At 41.5% G+C, this 21,144-nt stretch overlaps 1 protein-coding gene across 1 annotated transcript; it reads right to left on the bottom strand.

Annotated features, from left to right (window-relative positions):
- Positions 1–11,678: 11,678 nt before the first annotated feature.
- Positions 11,679–13,543, bottom strand: LOC131245815 (uncharacterized). The gene is made up of 2 exons (XM_058245533.1): positions 13,070–13,543; positions 11,679–11,831 (listed from the first exon to the last, which is right to left on the bottom strand). Exons 1-2 carry the CDS (start codon positions 13,541–13,543, stop codon positions 11,679–11,681), a joined length of 627 nt encoding a protein of 208 aa, XP_058101516.1.
- Positions 13,544–21,144: the final 7,601 nt, after the last annotated feature.

Here is a 21,144-nt window from a genome sequence, read left to right as displayed (position 1 = left end):
GAATAAAAAAGAGTAATTGTGAATAAATTGTCAATAATAAAACGGGAACTAGAGTGCCAAGGATTCACTTATACCTATTAAGATGCTACCTTGATTCAATTGACACAATTAGAATCGGAGTCTCTCATCCTATCTAGTTGGAAAATAAAATAATTGAAGCATGATGAAAACGTCTAATTGAAATAGTTCACGTATGAAACACTATTGTGATAATTAGAAGAGAATTCAACCATCCACCATGCCCAGGAGATGATTGTGAATCACGAACAGATAAGGAAATATTCATAGCCATCACAACATCTATTGTAATTTAAGTCACAATAAGCAATAGAAAACTGAAAATATTCCTTAATTCAAACTAGAAATTAATGAAGTTCAAAATAAACATGAATCAAAGCAAGATAAACATCTAAACACGCTACAAGCTTCACCTCTTAGATCTAGCTAAGAGGTTTAGTTAACCATCGACATGATTAAAACCAAATCTCTTAAACAAAACATGAAAGATAAACTAAGGAAGAAGAAGAAAAACTATTGGGAGACTGCTCCACCCTTTGGCTCTACTCTTTGAAACCTAATTCGTATTTAGAACTCCTCAAAGAATCCATATTTATAAGGTTTGTTTGGACCGACTTTAAAACTGCCTCAAATTTACGCAGCAAAGTTACGCTTCGATAGGACTAAAGCTGACTTCGGTTAGACTAAAGTCGATTTCGAATTATGATCGGATTCTATTTTCAATGGTTGCCCGATTTCAGTCACACGACCATCAGGTTTTGCACCTTTGTCCACTTAGCTTTTCAATTTCCTGGGCTTCTCATTTTGCATCTTTAGCCTTTCATTTTGAAGGTTTTGCACAAGTGGCTATCCACTTCAAGAGGTAAGAGCTGGCAGGACTATGGGCAGGCATACAGACAATGCATCCACCATCGCTTATGTGGGGTGAATAACTTCATGTGCATGAAATACACACCGCCCATTAGATGTGCCACCTAATATTTAGCCTTGACCCAACCATTAAACTGATCCAAAGCTCAAGTGGGCCTCACTAAAATAGAATGTAAAATCATTACTAAAACCTCTAAATATCTATGGTATGCAGGCCCACTTGAGTTTCAGAGCAGAGGGATTTTTTAGACATCTCTTTATCACTACGATTCACGTCAGATGAATGGATTAGATGGCAAGCATAAATGACACTACCCCACAATCTACTCATGCTCAACATCCCTTCCTATATCTTCTTTATCTATGTGGACCAACCGAGTTTTGGACTGGGGTGACTTTCGAGTTGGAGAATGAACACGAATGCGCATATCCTGCGGCGGACTGAGGTGAGCAGGGTTCTTTTGTAAAGCTAGATACTTGGTAGCAATGGACAAAAAGGTGTTTGCAGTTCCAAGAGATTTTTTGCAAACCAAGGTCTGCTTTGACTAAGATACCTTCGCTCACTTGCTCTTGTTATTTTGTACCATTGGGTCCTTTTCCTATTTGGTTTACTTTATTTCTTGTTGGTGAAGATTTGAGACCAAGAACTGCCCCAGCTTGGCGCCATTATTTTAAAGATGTGGTGACTCATCCATTGAGTACTCGTGAATACATATCTGGACCATCCTTATAGTGGGCCACTAAGGAGGAGGCGTAGCATGAAATCATATTTGATCAAACCATCCTAATTCAATGACAATATAAATGGTTAGGATGAACTAAGTGATGTATACTTTAGGCTCTACCCCATCTATGATTGAGCCTACAATTTGTATTTACGGATTGCCATGCGATTCTGTATACAATGGGTTCAATGGATGAGTTGTGCTTCATTCGTGCTGATTAGATGTGGGGCTCACACCACATGTATCACATCCAAATAATCAGGTACCCTCCTATTACCCCAAGTAAAAAGAAGAAGAAAGTAGTTACTCCAAAGGCTTGAAAATCAGCTTGGTTCAAAACTTTGGTGGACTGGTTGGGAGGGAACTCCCACCCTTGGTTTTCATGGGGCCCACCTGAGATGCAGAACAACCTGATTTTTGTCCTGATCAATAATCTAAGGGTTGATAAAGGTCTGGATGGTCTAGATTCTATCATTTACATATCATGATGGGTGCCCACATAAGTCAATGGTGGACAACCCTTCCAAACTTGTCCTCTCTGTTGAGGCTCACCTAGTTTTCTTTTGGGCTGATTTGTAAGCCATAGGGATTATGCGAGGTGATGCATCAGATGGACGGATCGGATGCTGTGAATACATCATGTGGGCTGCTCTTCTATGCAGTAGCACTGGAGGGCATCCAAAGGATGACTGGCCCAACTTTAGGATATGATTCGGGACCATTGATCGTGAGCTCTCAAGAGAGTTCAAATGAATATGGTAGAGCCTTTCAGAAGAGCATACATGTGGCCTGGGTGCGTATGAATCAGGATCTCCTATCCAATGGGCCCTATCACGGATGGTGCATAGTTCATAAATCATGCCGAAAGAGTGAATGGTGGAGATTCCGTTGCTATTGGACAAAGTTCTTAAAAAAGTGAAGAGAGACTAATAAAATATAAAATAAAAGAGGTTGGTGTGTACGGATATACAAACGGACACCGGGCATTTTGCAATAATAGGACTACAGTCTTCAAGGAATTGATATCTTTGCAAACTCAGATATTCCTTGAGCGAAAATAAAATAATTGGGCATGTACGGACATGAAAAAGTGGAAAGCAACTGGCAAAAAATAAACTGAAAGGATACAGCGCGTACAGATATGCGAAAAGACCCTGGCCTTTTTGCAATGGGAGGGCCACTGCCTTCCGACTTGTCTTAGCAAAACCCGGCGCCCTTTGAGTAAAACCTTTAAGAAAAAAAAAAAAAAAAAAAAAAACTCGGTATCCTTTCAGCAAAATGCCTCCCTCATGGCAGGATCATGGTGGGTCCCATGCAAATCAAGGGTGGGCACCCCTTCGAAACTTATCCCCTGTTTCGTGGCCCACCTGAATTTCCTCTTGGATTGATTTATGAACCTTACTGATAATGACGGATTAATTGAATGTTGTGAATACACCACGGGGTTTCACGTCCGTCTTCTTCCACTGGAGCACATACATATGAATGACTGCCCCAACTTAATTAGAACATGATGGAGAGCTATTTCTCAGCACGCTCCACATGCATAGATGAAGTAGAATATGGTAGAACCCTTCACCAGCATACATGTGGTCATGGTACGAATGAATCACGACCTCCCATCCAGTGGGCCCTATCATGTATGGTCCATGATTCAATGACGTGACCTAACAGAAGTTTCCCGGAAACTTTGAAAATGCGGAGAGAGACTAATAAAGTACCATCTCCCACCTTTGAGCATTTTGCTTGCTTAGGCTTTCATCCTCTTGAAGTGGAGCCACAACCTTTATTGACTACTTATCTTTGCAAAAGTAGGTACACTTCACAAAACAAAATGCCTACCTCATGTTACGGGCTAGGATCTTCCTCTTTCTTTTTCATTCTCCACGTGTGACTGAGTCTCTAGACCATCCAGATAGTGGATTATCATGTTGATGAAGCAATCCTAATCAGATGGCTGGATTTGAACATGAGTATTTAGAAAACACCTTTGCCCTTACCAAACCTTTCTAACACCAAAATTGCAATACACAAGGATAACAATTTTATAATGGCTTGTACCCGGTATAATGACGAAAAAGAAAGAGAGAAAAAAGAAGAACGAAGCATGTCAAATCACTGTTTTGTGAAGTGTACCTACTTAAGCACAATGCCCCTCGAAATATATATTTTTACAGTGCCGACTATGGATGGAAAATGAATGTGTCATCAGCCTCCAAAACCAAATCATTTCAGAGATTTACAAAAGCTTTATGCTTACACTAACCAGTTGACCTGACGCTGTCTTCCAGCTGATTAATGTCCTTAAACAAACAATAATAGTTCCAAACATCAATGAATACCAATTGTAACATCTAATAATAGCAATTTATGGATATGTTGGTACCATATATAGCAATAATAATTAGAAAGAAAAAATATATCTCCTACACTATGAAAACAGGGAATTTACATGCAACATGGTAACAATTAATCAAAGAAAAAGGAGAAAAAAAAAAAAATAGTTATCCAATACTAAACTACAATATCTAAATTAGTTATCAATAAGTAAAATCTTTATGCACTATGTACTTAGTTTTCCACTACTAATGCTCAAATTCATTACACTGGAGTAAACAGAAAAGCTAATTTTTTTCATTAACATCAGCACCCTCACAAGAAAGAGAAGGACCAACCTATAACCTTTAGGGAGTACCATTTCTCTTTCGAAAAAACAAAAAAAAAAAAGTCTTGAGAGATTGCAGACTGAGGGTTTAAATGGTAGCCCAACTGCATAGCTATCCCCGACGGAATTGAGGGGTCATTAATCACACACGTTGTAATTGATTTTGGAATCTTTTATGGCTGGTCGCGTATCTAATTTTTAGTAACATATACTTCAATTGAAAATCGAGTTCTTGATGGGCTCCACTTTAGGTCCATTTAACTTTTTTTTTAAAATTTTTATTTCCAGTCATTAACCACCAGTCCTAAACTCTCTAATCTCTGCTGGAGATCCACAATTCAGCTTGTTCCTGACGGGTCTCCACTATATGTGCATCTAAAATTTCAGAATACTTCAGGAATATGTCTCCACGAGCTAATTGCTAAAACCAGTTCACCTGCTGGTCCCACCAAAATATATCATTGGAAATTGAGATTTGATATTGATAGAAATGAATCAATGACCCCAAATTTTCCTTTAAATACAGTTAAATTGATAGAATTCAGTACATGAGACAATTAAGTATCAAGCGTTATTAACTAGGCTTGTATTTGAGAATGTGGATAAGGCAGTTGATAATTTCACACAGGTTTATTGAATTTCATTGCCTACAATTCAACGCAATTAGCATACTCTAATTTTTGCTTCTACCACATGAGCGCCAATAGCCAATCCATTACATGCAAAATTCTCTTTGAATACTATACCTTCATACTAAGCGTTGCCTATATTTTTTATGTTTGTTTATCAACAACATTTTCTAAAGAAAATTGAAGTTTATTTTCAAATAATATGTTGGACAAAATAATTTTTTCTTGAAAAATTCTTTTGATGACAAGTGTTATTTGTTTACAACCCCAAGTACAGGGTCACAATGTAGTAATAACTCGGTAAGACTGAGGTCGAATCCACATGGACTAAACTTGTACGTATTCTGAAATTAACTAGAAGTAGAACTAGAAGTAGAGCTAGAACATGATCTAAAATTGAATTCTGGAATAAAAGGGAGTAATTGTGAATGAATTATCAATAATAAAAAGAGAACTAGAGCATCAATGATCTACTTGTAGCTATTAAGATGCTACCTTACTTGATTCAATTGACACAATTAGAATCAGAGTCTCTCATCTTATCCAATTGGAAGACAAAATGATTGAAGTACGATCTGAACTTCTCGTTGAAATAGTTCACATATGAAGCACTACTGTGATAATTGGAAGGGAATTCAACCATCCAGCATACCCAGGAGACGATGACGAATCACGAATTTTACCAATCTCAACAATATCAAAACAGATAAGAAGATTTTAATAGCCATCACAACATCTATTGTAATTTGAGCCACAATAAACTATAGAAAACTGAAAATATTCCTTAATTCAAACTAGAAATTAATGAAGTTCAAAATAAACATAAATCAAAGCAAGATAAACATCCAAACACGCTACAAGCTTTACCTCTTAGCTCTAGCTAAAAGGTTTAGTTAACCATCGACATGATTAAAACCAAATCTCTTAAACAAAATATGAAAAATAAATTAAGGAAGAAGAAGAAAAACTCTTGGAAGGTTGCTCCATCTTTTGGCTCTATTCTTTGAAACCTAATTGATATTTAGAACTCTTCAAAGAACCCATATTTATAAGGTTTGCTTGGACCGACTTTAAAACTACCTCAAATATATGCAGCAGAGTTACGCTTCGATAGGACTGAAGCTAACTTCGGTCAGATTAAAGTCGATTTTGAATTACGATCGGATTCTATTTTTAACGGTTGCCCAATTTCAGTCACATTGAGCTAGGGTTTGGTTGGACCAAACTTAAGTTTTCGGTCGGACCGAATTAACTCCTTTCAACGCTGGAACTTTTTGTGCACTTTTGGTCGCACTGAATCCTTCCTTCAGTCGGACCGAATTATCTTTCGGTCGAACAAAATTAGCCTTAAATTTCATCGTTAGTTGTTGGACTGTTTTGTACGATTTCAATCGGACCAAACTAGTTTATTTTCTGCTACGGATTAAGAAATCTTCTACAGTCTTTTTTCTTGATCTTTTATACTTAGTTTCCTTGGATCTTTGGCATGTAAATTCTCCATTTTTGGCTTTCAAATCTCCAAGCTTTACTTTAGCAATCTCTTGATCATTAATTCTTCATTTTCAACATCATTTTCTCTAAAGCTCTTGCAATCACCTCGTAAGAGAAAACAAGTAAAAAATAGACCGATTAAGACTATCATGTTCATAAAACAAAGGAATAACTAGGGGAAAATATGAAATATTTGATACTCAACACTATTAGCATTCTTCAATGGGAAAAATGAAGCATAGAAGGTTGTAACGAACTCTGTCGGGCCCCTCTCGATAGTAGTGTTGATGCTGAAATCTGGTTAACCCTCACTAGACCTCCGGGTACCTACACACAAAGTCGACAAAGGAGACCCTCGCTATAGCAGGGAGACCCTCTGATGCATAATCTAGAATCTAGCAATCTGGTCCACTAGAGTTGGGGGTTCACTGGTGCGTACCTTTTATTGTAGATTGGTCCTCTATTTATAGGCCAATAGTCGATTACTTGGAGAGAAACACTCCCTAAATTATAGGCGTGTGTTTAGCAGCCGTTTCATAACCTTTTTGTAAGATCCTCGATGATGATAAGATCAAGTGGTTGGGATCTAAAGACACATGTGGTTGGAGATCGAGGTCGATCATCCGAGCCAATCTCATGATTTCAAGTTTTTGGTCAACCTGAGGAAGACCTTCTTGGGCTGGGCTCTTTGGTGGGTTGTGGTTAGATTTCCCTCTAACACTACAGTTTGTGTCATGGGATTAGGTCTCCGGCATTGAATCCTTAGGATCTGACTAAATTTCTAATCTACTAGCGAAGGCTATGTTCGAACACCGAGGCTGTGTTCCCCTCCTTTTGGACCTTAATGGAGTCTGGGAGGCACCAGGGTTGCCATCCTCTTTATCTTATCGTATGGTGTGGGAACTCCCTTGTAAGTCTCAAGTAGCGAGAGTGTAACAACTTTGAGTTTGGTCCTATGCAGGATCGTGCCTCGAATGCTTCTCCAGGGGATTTGAGCAAGAGCTTGGAAATAGATGGGACCATAGGAGAGCTTAGCGTTCATCCTCTTTCGAAGGAAGCAGAGGTACTTAATCTTCTGGTGGAGGCCATCGGGCACACAGATCTCTTAACAATGGATCATTACTACTATCTGGCCATTGAGAAACTCCTTGGTTAGGATTAATGCCGGTCGACCACGCGACATGTACATATATCCAAGCCGACCTTATCTCTCTGACCAGTTCATTTTTACCGATAATAAGTAGCATTCGTTTAATGTTCATGCATGATTAGAAAAAATATAAATAAAATGAATCAGGCAATTATACCTAACATTAAAAAAGAAAAGAAATCATTCCATTAAGATTCTTGGGGAAATATACATAAGAATCGTATTGCTGGGATCATGCCATTAGTGGGTTGTTTGAAACTATTGGGCCCAAGTAGAGCCCACCAGATAAGAAGTCCTAATTCCTTGAGATGGGGCTGAGCATTCCACTTACAACCGTTTCTACTATATAGAGGAACTTTAGGGGGGAAATGAATGCTAATTCGATGAAATGAAAATTAGGATACTAATGAAAAACTTGAACTTCAGGAGAAAAAACCAAATGCTAACTCAACTAATGATGGGTGTTCCATCGCAACTCTTCCCTAAGTGACCTACCTAAGTTTTGGATGGGGAAGACTTTTTGAGTTTGGGTATGAACACAAGGCAATGCAATAGATGGATGGGGCATATTTCATGTATGGTCCATGGTTCGATAATATGACAGAATAGAAGTTTCCGAAAATTTTTGAAAAAGTGGAAGAATAATGAAAAAAATTAAAATAATTGGGTGTGTTCAATATACAAATGGCCGACTTCCCATTTCCCATGTTCGAGCATTTTCACTTTTTCATAAAGCTCTATCTTGGAGTGGGGCACAACCTACGTGGACTATTTATTTTTGAAAATCATGTATTCTTTGCAGAACAAAATGCATCCCTTCTACGGGCTAGGATCTTTTTCTTTCTTTTTCATTTTCTGCGTCTCACTCTCTGGACCGTCCGGATAGTGGGCCACCAAGGTTGGGCATAGCGTGTTGTCGTGTTGATCAGACGATCCTAACCATTTAGTAAGGAGAAAGTTATGAGATGGATGATTAGGCCTCTTAACCCAGCAGGCTAAATAAAATAGTTATGATCATTCACTAATTAATGTGCTCACTCTTTTAAGTTCTACACCACCTCAATGGAGCCTAAAATTTGCATGGTCTGGATTTCCATACAATATGTGAGGTATGGTGTACATGGGATTTGGTAGATCTCCTCATCACCATTTATGTGGTAGGGTTATGTATGAGTTAATACCATCCATCTAGTGACCCGATCATGGTTAAAAAACAAGACCAAATTTTGTGATTTTTAGCCATGAAAACAATGCCATTTAAATTGAGACAAATAGCAAAAATAGTTTTGATGGACCATCATAACCGTTCACTTAATTGCTATGGAAATGGAGAGACCATTTTTTATTTAAGGAAAATGGTTCTAATCTAGAACTTGCACTATGTGGGCTCCGCTTTTAATTGCATGTGTCTTCATCCAGAATTGTTTTGATATGACCATCTTACCATATGATTGTGGCAAGGAAAACTGATGGTCCATATTGATTTTGGGAATTCGTGTAATTGATATTTTAGCTGGGAGGCCATTGGTAGGGGGTGTAGCCCATGGTTCTACTGGATTTACCTTAAGGAGGGTTAGGTTTGTTGTATTTTGTTTCAAAATAAATGTTAAAATTTGATTTTAAAATTTTTCGGTTTTCCTTTACATTTGAAATTTTGGTGCTTTTGGGTTGTGAGTTTTATCTGACATTAAATTTCCCAAAGAAAAATCTTCTTGTATATAAGATAAGCTTTTTGCCTTAGGACTTGAGCCCCATTTAGGGAGCATGTGAATTTGGTCGTGTATGCCAGTAGCTCTAATCTATACCCGTGTGTACTCATGTGGGTGTGTGTATGGGTACTTATGAGACTTTATTTGCAAGTGTCGCACTTGTGCCTTTTCGTTTTAAACCAGAGAGTTGTGTCTGTTCCGGTTGGTCACACCTGTTAGGTTTAAACCCAATGGACCTAACCCTTTTCCAAAGGGTGCTTAATGCACCACTTTGGAGTCTATATATCTAAAGTACAAAAATCATTTCCTATATTATAAAACTTCTGTCTATTCTTATGGTCTGGTTTAGGAATTTTACTGAGTTTGTTGTTGAGTCAACTCAACACTTTTGGGTTAAACTACAAGTGGTTCGAGCCTGCGTACAGTGAGTGCACCATCGAGACCGGGTTATAGTCGTTGTATCCTTAAGGTCGATTGCTCTGGAAACCTGTTACACTTGGGATGCTGTCCAAGGGGAGAAAATTTGATTTCAATCCGAGTAACTTACGTCACGCCTCGACTCAAATATATAAGTTTTCTATTTCTAATTTTCTTTTTCTTTTTGATTCTCGATTTTTAACAGTTTATTTAATTCAACCAAATATTCCAACAATCTTGAAATTGAAGTGTTGAATTAAATACACTATGGCTACTGTAACAGTAAATGCTTCTACTCTTAAAGTTTCATACATACTTTTGAATCATTTACTATAGATCCAACAAATCAAACTGAAGTAACAAATGAAAATAATTGTAAAAATTATATTCTAAACTCTTTGTCTAACGAACTATATGACGTGTATGCTTCTTACGATTCTACTAAAGATATGGATTTCTTTAAAAGAGAAGTACATTTTGGAAGATGCAGGCGCTAAAAAGTATATTTTCAAAACATACTGTAGCTTTCCAGGGTACTCTTCGGGATGCGATGGGCGAGTCAGGCTTTTTTTCAGCACCATGAGATAGATCTGCTAGATGAAGGCATGCCCATTTTTTATTATTTGCTTGTGGATCCTGGGTTTTATATTGTAGAGGGCGTGCCAGTTCGGATTTGTCGGCTGCAGCCACCCAGCACCTGTTCTGAGCGCTTGCATATCTGGATTGAGAGCCTGACAAGGTCTAAGATTTTCGAGTTGGGTTCCCTGGGCTTCCAGGTGGTTCTTCACTTCCATAGAGTTCGCCTGGATTGGCGATTGTTGATTGCGGCTTCATATGATTGGGTTCCAGCACTGAACTTATTTTTGTTCAATGATTTGGAACTGGGCCCATCTTTAGAGGAGTTCGTGCACTTGTCTAGTCTTCCTCTCGCTTAGGAGCCTTATGTTCCTTCATCTGAGCTGGTTCATCCTACTGATCTGGGCCTATGGTTCGGATTCTCAGCCACATTCCCCACTATGGAGAGCGGGGCTGATGAGTTTTCACTCGAGCTTTTGTATGATCGTTGCTCGAGGGGGTCTAGGATCCAATCGCTAGCTTTAGTGTTTGAATGCACTGATCTTTTGTGTCTTGGCGGAGCTGCTCTTTTCAGGCTAGCAACAGTTATCTCTGGTGATTTTACTCGATGTGTTCCGTCGTGTTCTGGGCCGCTGGAGCGTTGTCTCTGTGGTGCTGGCGGAGCTCTTTTTAGGCTTGACTGAGTGCTCTCTCGGACATACCCGCATCCTCTAGGGCTGCTATTCGTTTCTTTAGGTATTGCTTTTATCCTCTTTCCTTTTCACTGCTCTGTTATTTGCTTACAACTTGAGCTCGACTTGTACCTTTTTCTAGGTATGGCTGTGGGAGTACCTTTGTATGACTCCTCTACTCATGTGGCCTGACTCTCGTCGTGGCGATGTGCTGTCTCTATTGCTTGATGGCCTTCCTCTTGGTGCGGAGGCTAATGAGTCACTGTATCGTTTTATGTTCTCTCAGCTCCGAGGATGAGAGATTAGTTGGGATGCTCCATGGCTTTACCGTACGCCTTTGATCTGTAGTGCGGCTCACACTCCTTTGTTACTACTAGGCCTCTGAGGATACTGCTCTTATCATGCCACTCGTTTTCTTCGACAGTTTGGCTTCTGGAGGGATGTTCCCGACTTCACCTTTTCTAGATTTGGACATGCTCCTCTTCCTTCTAGCCTGATTACACTGTACCGACGAGTTTAGATTTCCTGGTAAAGCTGCTTGGATGCGGCGGCCTTAGTGTTTGAGTCTTGGGCTCCTCCTTTAGTGACAGTGTCATACCAGCGATGGGTGGCAGAGTAGTCGCTTTGTCGTCAGGTCCTTGGTTGGTACTTGACATATGAGGTCGATTATCGAGATATGGCTAGCGATACTGCTTCGTCTTTCTCATGTATTGCTGATTTATTTGAGGCATTCGAGTAGCGGCCTTGTATTGACCCATCATTTCTGCTTGCGACGCACGACCATCGTATATCTGAGCTTGCCGCTCTTTGTCACTCCTATGAGGACATGGCCTATCAGCTGGCGGTGGGACAACGGTACGATGAGAGCATGCTTGCTGCGCATCGCCTGGAGAGGGACGAAGTCTTCTACCTGCGCATGGAGGCGGAGTGACTTAGGTAGAGATTGTACAAGGGATAAGATAGAGGCTTACCTGGGATCCCTGACTTGATCAGCTACTTGTCCTGTATGCATGGATGCTTTTTGTTTTTGTTTTTATAAAGAAAGAAAATGATGTAAAAGAGACTTTTTGAAAAGAAATAAAAGTTTTGTTGGTGCCAAATTTGTTAGCTCATGTTTGGATTTGTGCTTTGGATGATTGGGATCAGAATATTGGGCTTAGCCCATGTTGTGTTCAGTAGTCTGGGTTGTGTGCTAGAGATCTTGGTTCCTTGAGAGTATTTTTAGGATCGTGTCCTTTAGATTTGAGCAAAGTTTGATAGAATACTGATCCGGAATTGGTCCTTTCCTTGTACCTCGTTGTTGCGTTGGCAGTTTCGGCTTCTTTTGTACCTGCACTTTTAGTTTTATTTGTTTGTTCTTTATTTAGCCAATTTTTGCCCATAGTGCCTTTCGGGTTTTCACTATGATTGGCTTTTCCATCATTTTTTCCCATAGCGTCCTTTCGAATTTTCACTGTCTCGGGTTTTTTATCTTTCCTACCCCTTGGCAGCTGTGCTATTTTTACCCTTACCGCCTTTTCAGGTTTTCACCAAGTCCACTACATACCCACTTTTTTTACTCGAGCCGTCCTTTCGGGTTTTCAACTCGCCCTTTTTGCTTAAGCATGCTTCTCTCTCTCTCTCTCTCTCTCTCTCTCTCTCTTTTTGAAGTGTCGGAAGAGATGGACAAGTTTCCTTCATAGCCGACTAATTGGTTACCCTCCTGTCCTTGTCTTTGATTACAATCATAAGCTATTTTATGTTGGTTGGATTATTTGAGGATGGAGATGACCTTATTTTCTTCTCCCTTTTTGTCTTCCTTTTAAGGTTTTCTATCTTTTCCTTCTTTTTTTTTCTTCTTCTTTTTCTTTGTTTCTTCTTCTTTTTATGGGTATCTTTGATGGGAGAGATGACAAATATTTTTTTTTGGTCTGGGGGAAGTAATGGATACTTTCTTGTGGGAGAAGGGTATATATTTTTTTTATTTTTGGCAGACGAAGGGTGTTTTTTTTTTGATGCGGAAAGTGATGGGTACAGCTTTGCGATTGTAATCATTGACAAGGTTAGGTATGGTTACTCGTGATAGATTTTTACATTGTCAGCGTTGATGGGCTCGAGAAGATCTTCTCCTCTCATACTAATTAGCCGAAGAGCGCCTCATAGGAGTACTTCTCGAATGATCAGCAGTCCATCCCATGAGGGTTTGAACTTTCCTCTAGGATCTGGCAAGTGCGGCGGTAAGATACGCTTCATGACCATATCACTAACTTTGAAACTTCTTTTTCGAACCCTTTTGTTGTAGGCCCATGCGATCCTGCTTTCGTAGCATTGCGAGTGGCTTAGCGCATGCATGCACTTTTCGTCTGCCAGGTGCAGTTGATCGTATCTTGCTTGTTGCCACTCGCCTTCCTCGACTTCGCTTTCCAGTAATATCCGGAGTGATAGGATTTCAATTTCGACTGGTAGCACTGCTTCCATTTCGTATGCAAGTTCGTATGGAGTTGTGCCTGTAGCAGACCGTACAGACGTCCGATAAGCCCAAAGAGCATAGGAAAGCATTTCCGACCAGTCACGATACGTTTTGACCATTTTCTCTAGTATGCGGATGAGAATCTTATTTGCAGCTTTGACCCCACCATTCATTTGAGGACGGCAGGGGCTTGACCGATGACGTTGAATGTTGAATTTGTGAGAAAATCGCACATCCTTTTATTAATGAACAAAGTCCTTTTATCTATAATGATGGCATGAGGAACCCTGTACCGGCTGATGATATTGTTCTTTATAAACTTGATTACATGAGATGCTGCGATGGTAGTGTAGGATGCTGCCTCTATCCATTTGTGAAGTAATATATCGCCACCAGGATGTACTCATGCCCGTTTGAAGCTTTGGGGTTAACTTTGCTGATGATGTCAAGTCCCCATATAGAAAGGGCCATGGTGTTATCAGATTGTATAGCTCAGAAGTCGGCGCATGGATCTGGTTTGCATGCTCCGGCACTTGAAGCACTTTCTGACGTGTTTACAGCACTCTGTCTCCATCATTAGCCAATACTAGCTTTATCATAGGATCTTCTTTGTCATCATACGTCCGTTCATGTGTGGGCCGCATAGTCCTTCGTGGATTTTTGACATGATCTGAGTTGCTTCTGTTTCATCCACGCAATGGAGAAGGACTTGATTGAAGGATCGTTTATAAAGGATGCCCTCGGTGATCGTGAAGTGGGTCGCTAGCCACTAGATAGTGCGATGATCGGTTGATGTCGCTCCTTCCGGGTACTTCTAATGCTCGAGATATTCTTTGATGTCTGTGTACCACAACTAATTGTTCAGAGAGGTTTTAGCTTCGTCAATTTGCGAGCAGAATGTGAGTTCTTCCTAGAGTTCGACAGTGAGTTCTCATTTAGTAACTCCTTTTGGAATTTCCATCATCAAGGCAAGGGTAGCCAGAGCGTCTGCAAATTGGTTCTTGGCTCGGGTCATGTAAGAGAATATGATCTCTTCAAATTCCTTATTCATGTTCTCCAGATAAACGTGATAAGGGATCAATTTTTCATTCTTGGTCTTCCAGTTGCCATTTGTCTGATTGATGATGAGTTGTGAGTCTCCGAAGACTCGCAACTTCTTCACGTTGAGGATTATGGCTTCTCTTAGACCAGTGATACATACTTCATACTCAGCCATGTTGTTAGTGCATTGGAACGCTAATCACCTGGAGATGGGAATTGGGACGTCGTCCGGAGAGTAGAGTATTGCTCCTACCCCACTCCCGTTTGAGTTTGCAGCTCCATCGAAGAAGAGTGTCCACTCTCCTGCCTTTCTTTGTTCTTCTTCCTCGATTAGGAGGATATCCTCATCAGGGAAGAAGGTCTTTAGTGGTTGCTAATCTGGTAGAGAGTGTGTTGCTAAAGGTCGGCTAATGCTTGCCCCTTGATTGCCTTCTGAGTGACATAGGTGATGTCAAACTCGAAAAGCAGCATTTGTCAGTGTCTAATCTTGCCCGTTAGTGTCGATTTTTCGAATAAGTAGTTTAACAGGTCCATGCGAGCGAGTAGGAGGATTGAGTGAGAGATCATGTATTGTCGTAGTCGTTGCGTTGCCCAGACTAGGGCGAGGCACGTTTTCTCTAAGTTGGAGTATTTGGCTTCGTAGCTTGTGAACCGTCAACTTAGATAGTAGATCATTTGCTCCTTTCTTCCTGTATCGTCGTGTTGGCCGAGGATGCATCCGATTGCTTCTACTACGACGGAGATGTAAAGCAGTAGTGGCATACCTGGAGGCACTGGAGGATTTAGCAGGTACTCATTGATCTTGTCGAAAGCCACTTGACAGTCATCATTCCATTCCTTTGGCGAGTTCTTCTTTAAGAGCTTGAATATAGGCTCAATGATAGGCGTGAGTTGTGCGATGAACCAGCTGATATACTAGATTCTTTCGAGGAAAGCCTGAATCTCTTTTTCGGTACTGGGTGGTGGCACCTCGATGATTGCCTTGGTCTTGGTCTCATCCACTCGGATACCATCTTCACTGACAATGAAGCCTAACAGCTTGCCTCTGGTTGCGCTAAAGATACATTTTTGTGGGTTAAGGCAGAGCTTGTACTTTTTTAGTCTGTCAAAGAGCTTCTTGAGGTCTTCAAAATGTCCTTCGATTGTGAAAGATTTGACAATCATGTCATCTGTGTAGACTTCCATTTCCTTGTTTATCATGTCATGGAACAAGGTAGTCATTGCTCGCTGATATGTAGCTCCTGCATTCTTCATCCCGAAAGGCATAACTTGATAGTAGAAGGTCCCCGACGGTGTGATGAAAGAAGTTTTCTCATGATCTTCGACGGCCATCTTGATCTGATTGTAGCCGAAGAAGCCATCCATGAAGGGGAAGATCTTGTGTCCAGAAGTGTTGAGGTCCCTAAAGTCGATGCACATCCTGACTTTGCCGTCCTTTTTTGGAACTGGTATGATATTTGCGAGTCATTCCGGATAGTTAGAGACTATCAAGAATCTTGCATTGTATTGTTTGATGACTTCATCACGGACTTTTAGGGCCCATTCTGGCTTCATTCTTTGGAGCTTTTACTTGATAGGATTCATATTTGGCTTTGTCGGCAAGTGGTGTACTACCAAACCTTCATCAAGCCTTAGCATATCTTCATAAGAGAAGAAAAATTTGGACAACCTCGGTCTCAAGAATTTCATCATCCTCTGCTTGTATTCTAGAGACAGTGATCTACCGATGCGCACTTATCTAGGGAGTTCTAGTGATCCCAAGTTCACAACTTTGAAATCGTCTACCACAACATTGGCTTTTATTTTGAACCTTTCGAGGGAATCCTCAAGTTCGAGAGCTGTATCATCATTTCCCTCATCCTGGGCTTAATCCAAACCCATGAGCTCAAAGTCCAACTCTAGATCAAAATCGTATGAGTCGACCTCGAACTCTGGTAATGTGTGTGGAGTGTTTGGCACAGTAATTTTTGTGAGCTTTTCTGTTGTTTTGAAATTTTGAAGATTTTCCAATGTTTTGTGATTTTGAGAAATATTTGATGTTTTTGTGGTTTTTGAAATATCTATTATTTTTGTATTTTGAAGGTTTTCTGATTTTTTTTATATCGCTAAGGGATACCGAACAGGATGGTGTTGCAAACCACGATTGATCCTATCCTGATTTGGGGTACCAACTACTATTCATATTGGCATTTGTTTGGAGGCCGACATCCATGGATGGCTTACTGGCCAATTCGATCGTTAGGGGGATGACTGTCCAGCTTGGTTCTTTCCCTCGTTTGATCTTGTTTCTCTGCTCTATTTGTACCTGTGGGTCATCCGTCCCTATGACCATGACATCTGTTGGACCAAGTTTAGAGTTGGAGTCTGATTCGATCTCTTCACTCAGAAGTTGGAGCTCCTTGGGCTCCTTGGGTCCACATTGTGGTGGGATCCTGATGTCCGTTCAATCAAGGGAAGGCCATTTCCCTTTGTCGATCCAATGGATGGGCTTCCCCATTCTTGCTTGGGTAACTTGTAATGGGCACTCCTGGTCCTGGGTCCTCCTCAGATGGCCCTATTTCCATGCCCCTTGGCTTCATGTGATGGGTTCGGGGGTTCTGCCCCTAGCACCAGGCGTGCTTTTGATGCCCTGAGTATCTTATCCCACCGTATTGGCGGCTAAATGGATTCCTGGCTGAAATGTTCTGTTAGTTTGAGCCGCCGGAGATGATCCTCGAGAGAGATCATCGTGTCACCATAGATTGTTCTAGCCTTAACAAAGTCGATGGGTGTGCACTTGAACGGTTGCCTCTTTTTTGACCTTGCGACCTAATCTTCCGATGTCAGTTGACATCCCAGTCCCTGCCTTTGCTCATTAGCACGAGGTGAATTTACTATCATACCTTTCTCATGGAACTTGGTATGGTAGTTCAGGATTAGCTATTCAGCAGGAGGGATGACATATTCGACTGCGAATGGGCAGGGGTGGGCAATAGAGTTCACAATTTCGAACTCAAAACTATGATATGATATGTCACCTTTGTATGCTGGATGTCAATCACTGGAATATTAGTTTCTGGGGTATCGACCGCCACGGTAGAATGATTTCCGGCTCGGCCAACACTGAGATGATTCGATTTTCCAAAGGGAATTTAACCCTTTGATGGAGAGTGAATTTGAGGGCTCCAACAACATGGAGCCGTGGTCATCCCAATAGAAGGTTGTATGAGGTAGGAATATCAATGATTTGAAATGTGATAAGAGTCATGTTTGGTTCGATCTGCAACTCAATATCTATTTCCACCTCTACTTACCTTTAGGATTTATCGAAGGCTCTAACGCTCATGGTATTGGGTCAGAAGGAAGACGGTTCTATCCCCAAATGTTCGGTAGTCCTCAAAGGGAAACGTTCAAGATTGATCCATTGTCCATAAGTATGAGTGGGACTTTGAAATTCTTATAACGGACAACTATATTTAGTGAGCGTCCATGTTTGCGACCTTCAGGTGGTAGCTCATCATCAGAGAAAGTGATAGCTCACGGTGCGAGTTGTCCGATCATGCTCGCCACCATTTTAGGAGGCACGTCAGGAGAGATGTGCATCGTGCAGAGTTTTCACAAAGATTTCTTGATGCGATCTTGACGTACACAAGAGTTCCTAGATGGAAACTTGTGCGGGGATGGATTTGAGCTGAGCTGCTATGTCGCAGGTAACATCAGTTTTGTGGGTTGTTCTCGACAAAGTTTCCCAGGTTTCTTTTGAGTTCTAATTGTCTCTCCTGAGATACCTACCATTGTTGCCTACTTCAGCGCATTTTAGGTAGTGCCATGAGACTGCCTTTGTGTTATAGGAGGAAACCGTTCTCCCTTTCAGATATATCATTGGTTCTTGAGACTGAATGGTTGTTTCCGGAACTGTTTGTGGTGGACTTAAAGATTTTTCTCGAAGTATGACGGAGTCCTCGGTGGGATTTTTCTCCTCCTTTTGATATACATTTTGTGAAGGAGGGATCCTTTGGGCATGTGCCAGTTGGTGAGGCAGGAGGAAACTTGGAGGTTGGACCCGGGTGCCCCTTATAATGTTAGCGGGGTTAGAACAAGGAGGCCTATTGGAAGAAAGAGGGGTTCAGGATTTGACCTGTTTGGATATGTCAGGGATGGAACTGGATGTGCCCCTTAGAGAGTGAGAGGCTGGGAATGTGACCTGGTGGATGTTGTTGATGCCCTTTGGAGGGTAAGAGGTTGTGTTATTGGTGCTGTCTCGAGGATGAGAGGCGGTGCTGTTGGTGCTGCCTTGAGGATGAGAGGCGGTATTATTGGTGCTTTCTCGAGGGTGAGAGGTGGTGCTGTTGGTGCTGCCTCGAGGATGAGAAGTGGTGTTGTTGGTGCTACCTCATGGAATACTTGTGGCCCAGGCAGAGGCACCTGTCGGTATCCCCATGTCTGATTTGCTATATCGGGCATGATTGCTTGTATGGAATGCTGTGGGGGTGAGTATGTAAGATGTTCTTTCTCGATGTTGTTGACGGTAGAGGTGCCGGATGTGTTGAGTCTTGCTGGATGCGATGACAGGGGATTCTGAAAGATGTTAGCCTGAGTAGCACTACGGGCTTATGAGGTGATCGCGATTTTCTAACTTTCGATCAAATCTTAGACTGCATGTTTTAGGGTGAAATAGCGGTCTGTTAGATGACCAGGAGCCTGGTGATATGAGCAATATTGATTTTCATTGTAACTCGATGGCAGGGGATTTGGTGGAAGTCGAGGTTGAAGTAGTGTCAGGAGTTGCCTTTGCATCAACGCTGTCAAAACCTAACTATATGTTTATGCTAAAGTGGTGAATTTCCTACCTAGCATTGCTTGCTTGTATGGGTTTTGCACATTTTCCCTAGGCTATTATTGTTGTTGAGGCGGTTGTGCCTGATATCCTTATTGGGCCTGCTGTGGTTGGTACTGCCTATTTGGTTGTGGTTAGTACGACCTGTCTTGCTGTGGCTCCGGTTGCGGAGCGACTGGTTGCCTTGAGTGTTGGCAACGATAATGTTGACCTCTGCAGTGCGTTGCACAGGAGCAGTGCTATTTCCATTTCCATATCCGACGGGTTTTCCCTCAACTTTGCTTCTTTTGATTGAGGGGGCCTGATGGGGCCATGGAGAAATGGTTCCGGCTCTGATCCTGGCTTCCACCTATTCCCCAGCTTTAATGAGTTGGGAGAAATTCACATATGGGTACGAGATCAGATATCCTGAAATGTTTAGGTTTGCCGAATGGACAATGATGGATATCTGTTCTTCATCGTCTATGGGGTTTCTCATTCGAGCTACCATAGCCCGCCATCATCCCACGTAAGACGACAATGATTTGTCACTTTTTTGTCTCAAGATAGCCAAATATGCCCTTCTCAGAGCCATGTTTAGAGTGTATGAAAATTTGTCGATGAATGCCTAGGAGAGTCTCTCCTAGGTCCTGATCTGATGGCTATCCAAAGATGTGTACCAATCCAAAGCATCGCCCATAAGAGATTTCTGAAAGATCCGTATTAAAGCTACATCGTTCCCTGCTATTGCATTAAATTCCCCACAAAATGGTTTCAGATGCACTGTGAGGCACCCACTACCGTCATACCTTTTGAATTTGGGTACCTAAAAGTTCGGAGGTACCCGAGCATCTAGAAAGGGACATAGATCCCTGAATTTGGTAGATGGGTGATCCACTCCTTGCTATCTTTATAGCTGATTTTGCACCATTTGTAGGCTGTTCTCGCAGCTCCTCGATTTCTAACTTACTATGTTGTGGGTATCTTGTCCCTTGTTGTAGGGCTTGTGCTGTTTCTTCCTCGTAAGGGTTAATTTCTTCAATCCTTTAATTTCCAAGAATAAGAGGTTGTTGGAAAGAAGATGGACTCTCAGTGGCGGGAGGTAGATGAAATTGAACACCGTTCCCTTTCGGAGAAGGGTGTGATGTTTAGAAATGGCTCCCACCTGGGGTATTTGCCAATTCTAGAATATTACTCCCGTTAGGGGGAGCTAGTTGGACTCGAAACTGACCCCCTTTATAAGCATCTGCTAGTTCTTGTCTGTGATTCCCATTAGGGGGAACCTGTGTTGTGAGTCGATTGTTGTGATGTGTTGAGTAATGATGTGTGGGAGGGTTATTCCCGTTTGTTGGTTCTTGTTGATCTTGTGCTGACTTTTCTAGGAGAGGGAGAACAGGATTTGCTGGAGGGATGAGGGAGAAAGTAAAAAGAGTTTGGGGGATCGAGCTATTTTGCACACTAGGTTGGGTTGCCTGCGTGTTTGGTGTGGCACTTGGCACTAGGTGAAGCAATACCACTTGCAATGCTGAAACTTTGGGCCATCTCACTCATGGTTACATTGTGTGGTAGGTTTGTTGGAGCTGTCAGAGGTGTCGTTGCTGATGTCGGTGCTGGTGTTGATGTTTTAGGAGCTGGCTGAGTTACCGGCTCTTCTTCATGGGTAGCCTGAGAAGTCATGGCTGCCCGGGATCAAGTGGTCATGATTCAGATCAATGCCTAGGCAAGTGTAAGCCAAAGATTGATTTATTTTTTTAATGCAGTGATGATGTCTCTTGAGATTAAAGTACCACACACTTTCGAGTTGAGTCTCGGCTAGTGAGAGATAGCGAAACTCTCAGTGGAGTCGCCATTCCGTGAATGCTGGGAATCAACACCCACGCTGATTGGCGTGTTTTGAGCATTTTGTTTTGTGGGGGTAATTAGGTTGATTTGTGGATG

This window comes from Magnolia sinica, chromosome 1 (genome assembly GCF_029962835.1).
Source record: "Magnolia sinica isolate HGM2019 chromosome 1, MsV1, whole genome shotgun sequence".
In the NCBI taxonomy this organism is placed as follows: Eukaryota; Viridiplantae; Streptophyta; class Magnoliopsida; order Magnoliales; family Magnoliaceae; genus Magnolia; species Magnolia sinica.
The sequence above is the reverse complement of the archived record's forward strand: the minus strand, read 5'-3'. Positions and strand labels throughout refer to the sequence as shown.

Excerpts from the sequence above, each read along its gene's own strand:
- LOC131245815 (XM_058245533.1), bottom strand. The coding sequence starts at position 13,543 with ATGAATGGTGGGGTCAAAGCTGCAAATAAGATTCTCATCCGCATACTA. Across the intron at positions 11,832-13,069 it reads GACTGCTGATCATTCGAGAA|GTAGAAGACTTCGTCCCTCT; the intron begins GTACTCCTATGA and ends CTCCATGCGCAG.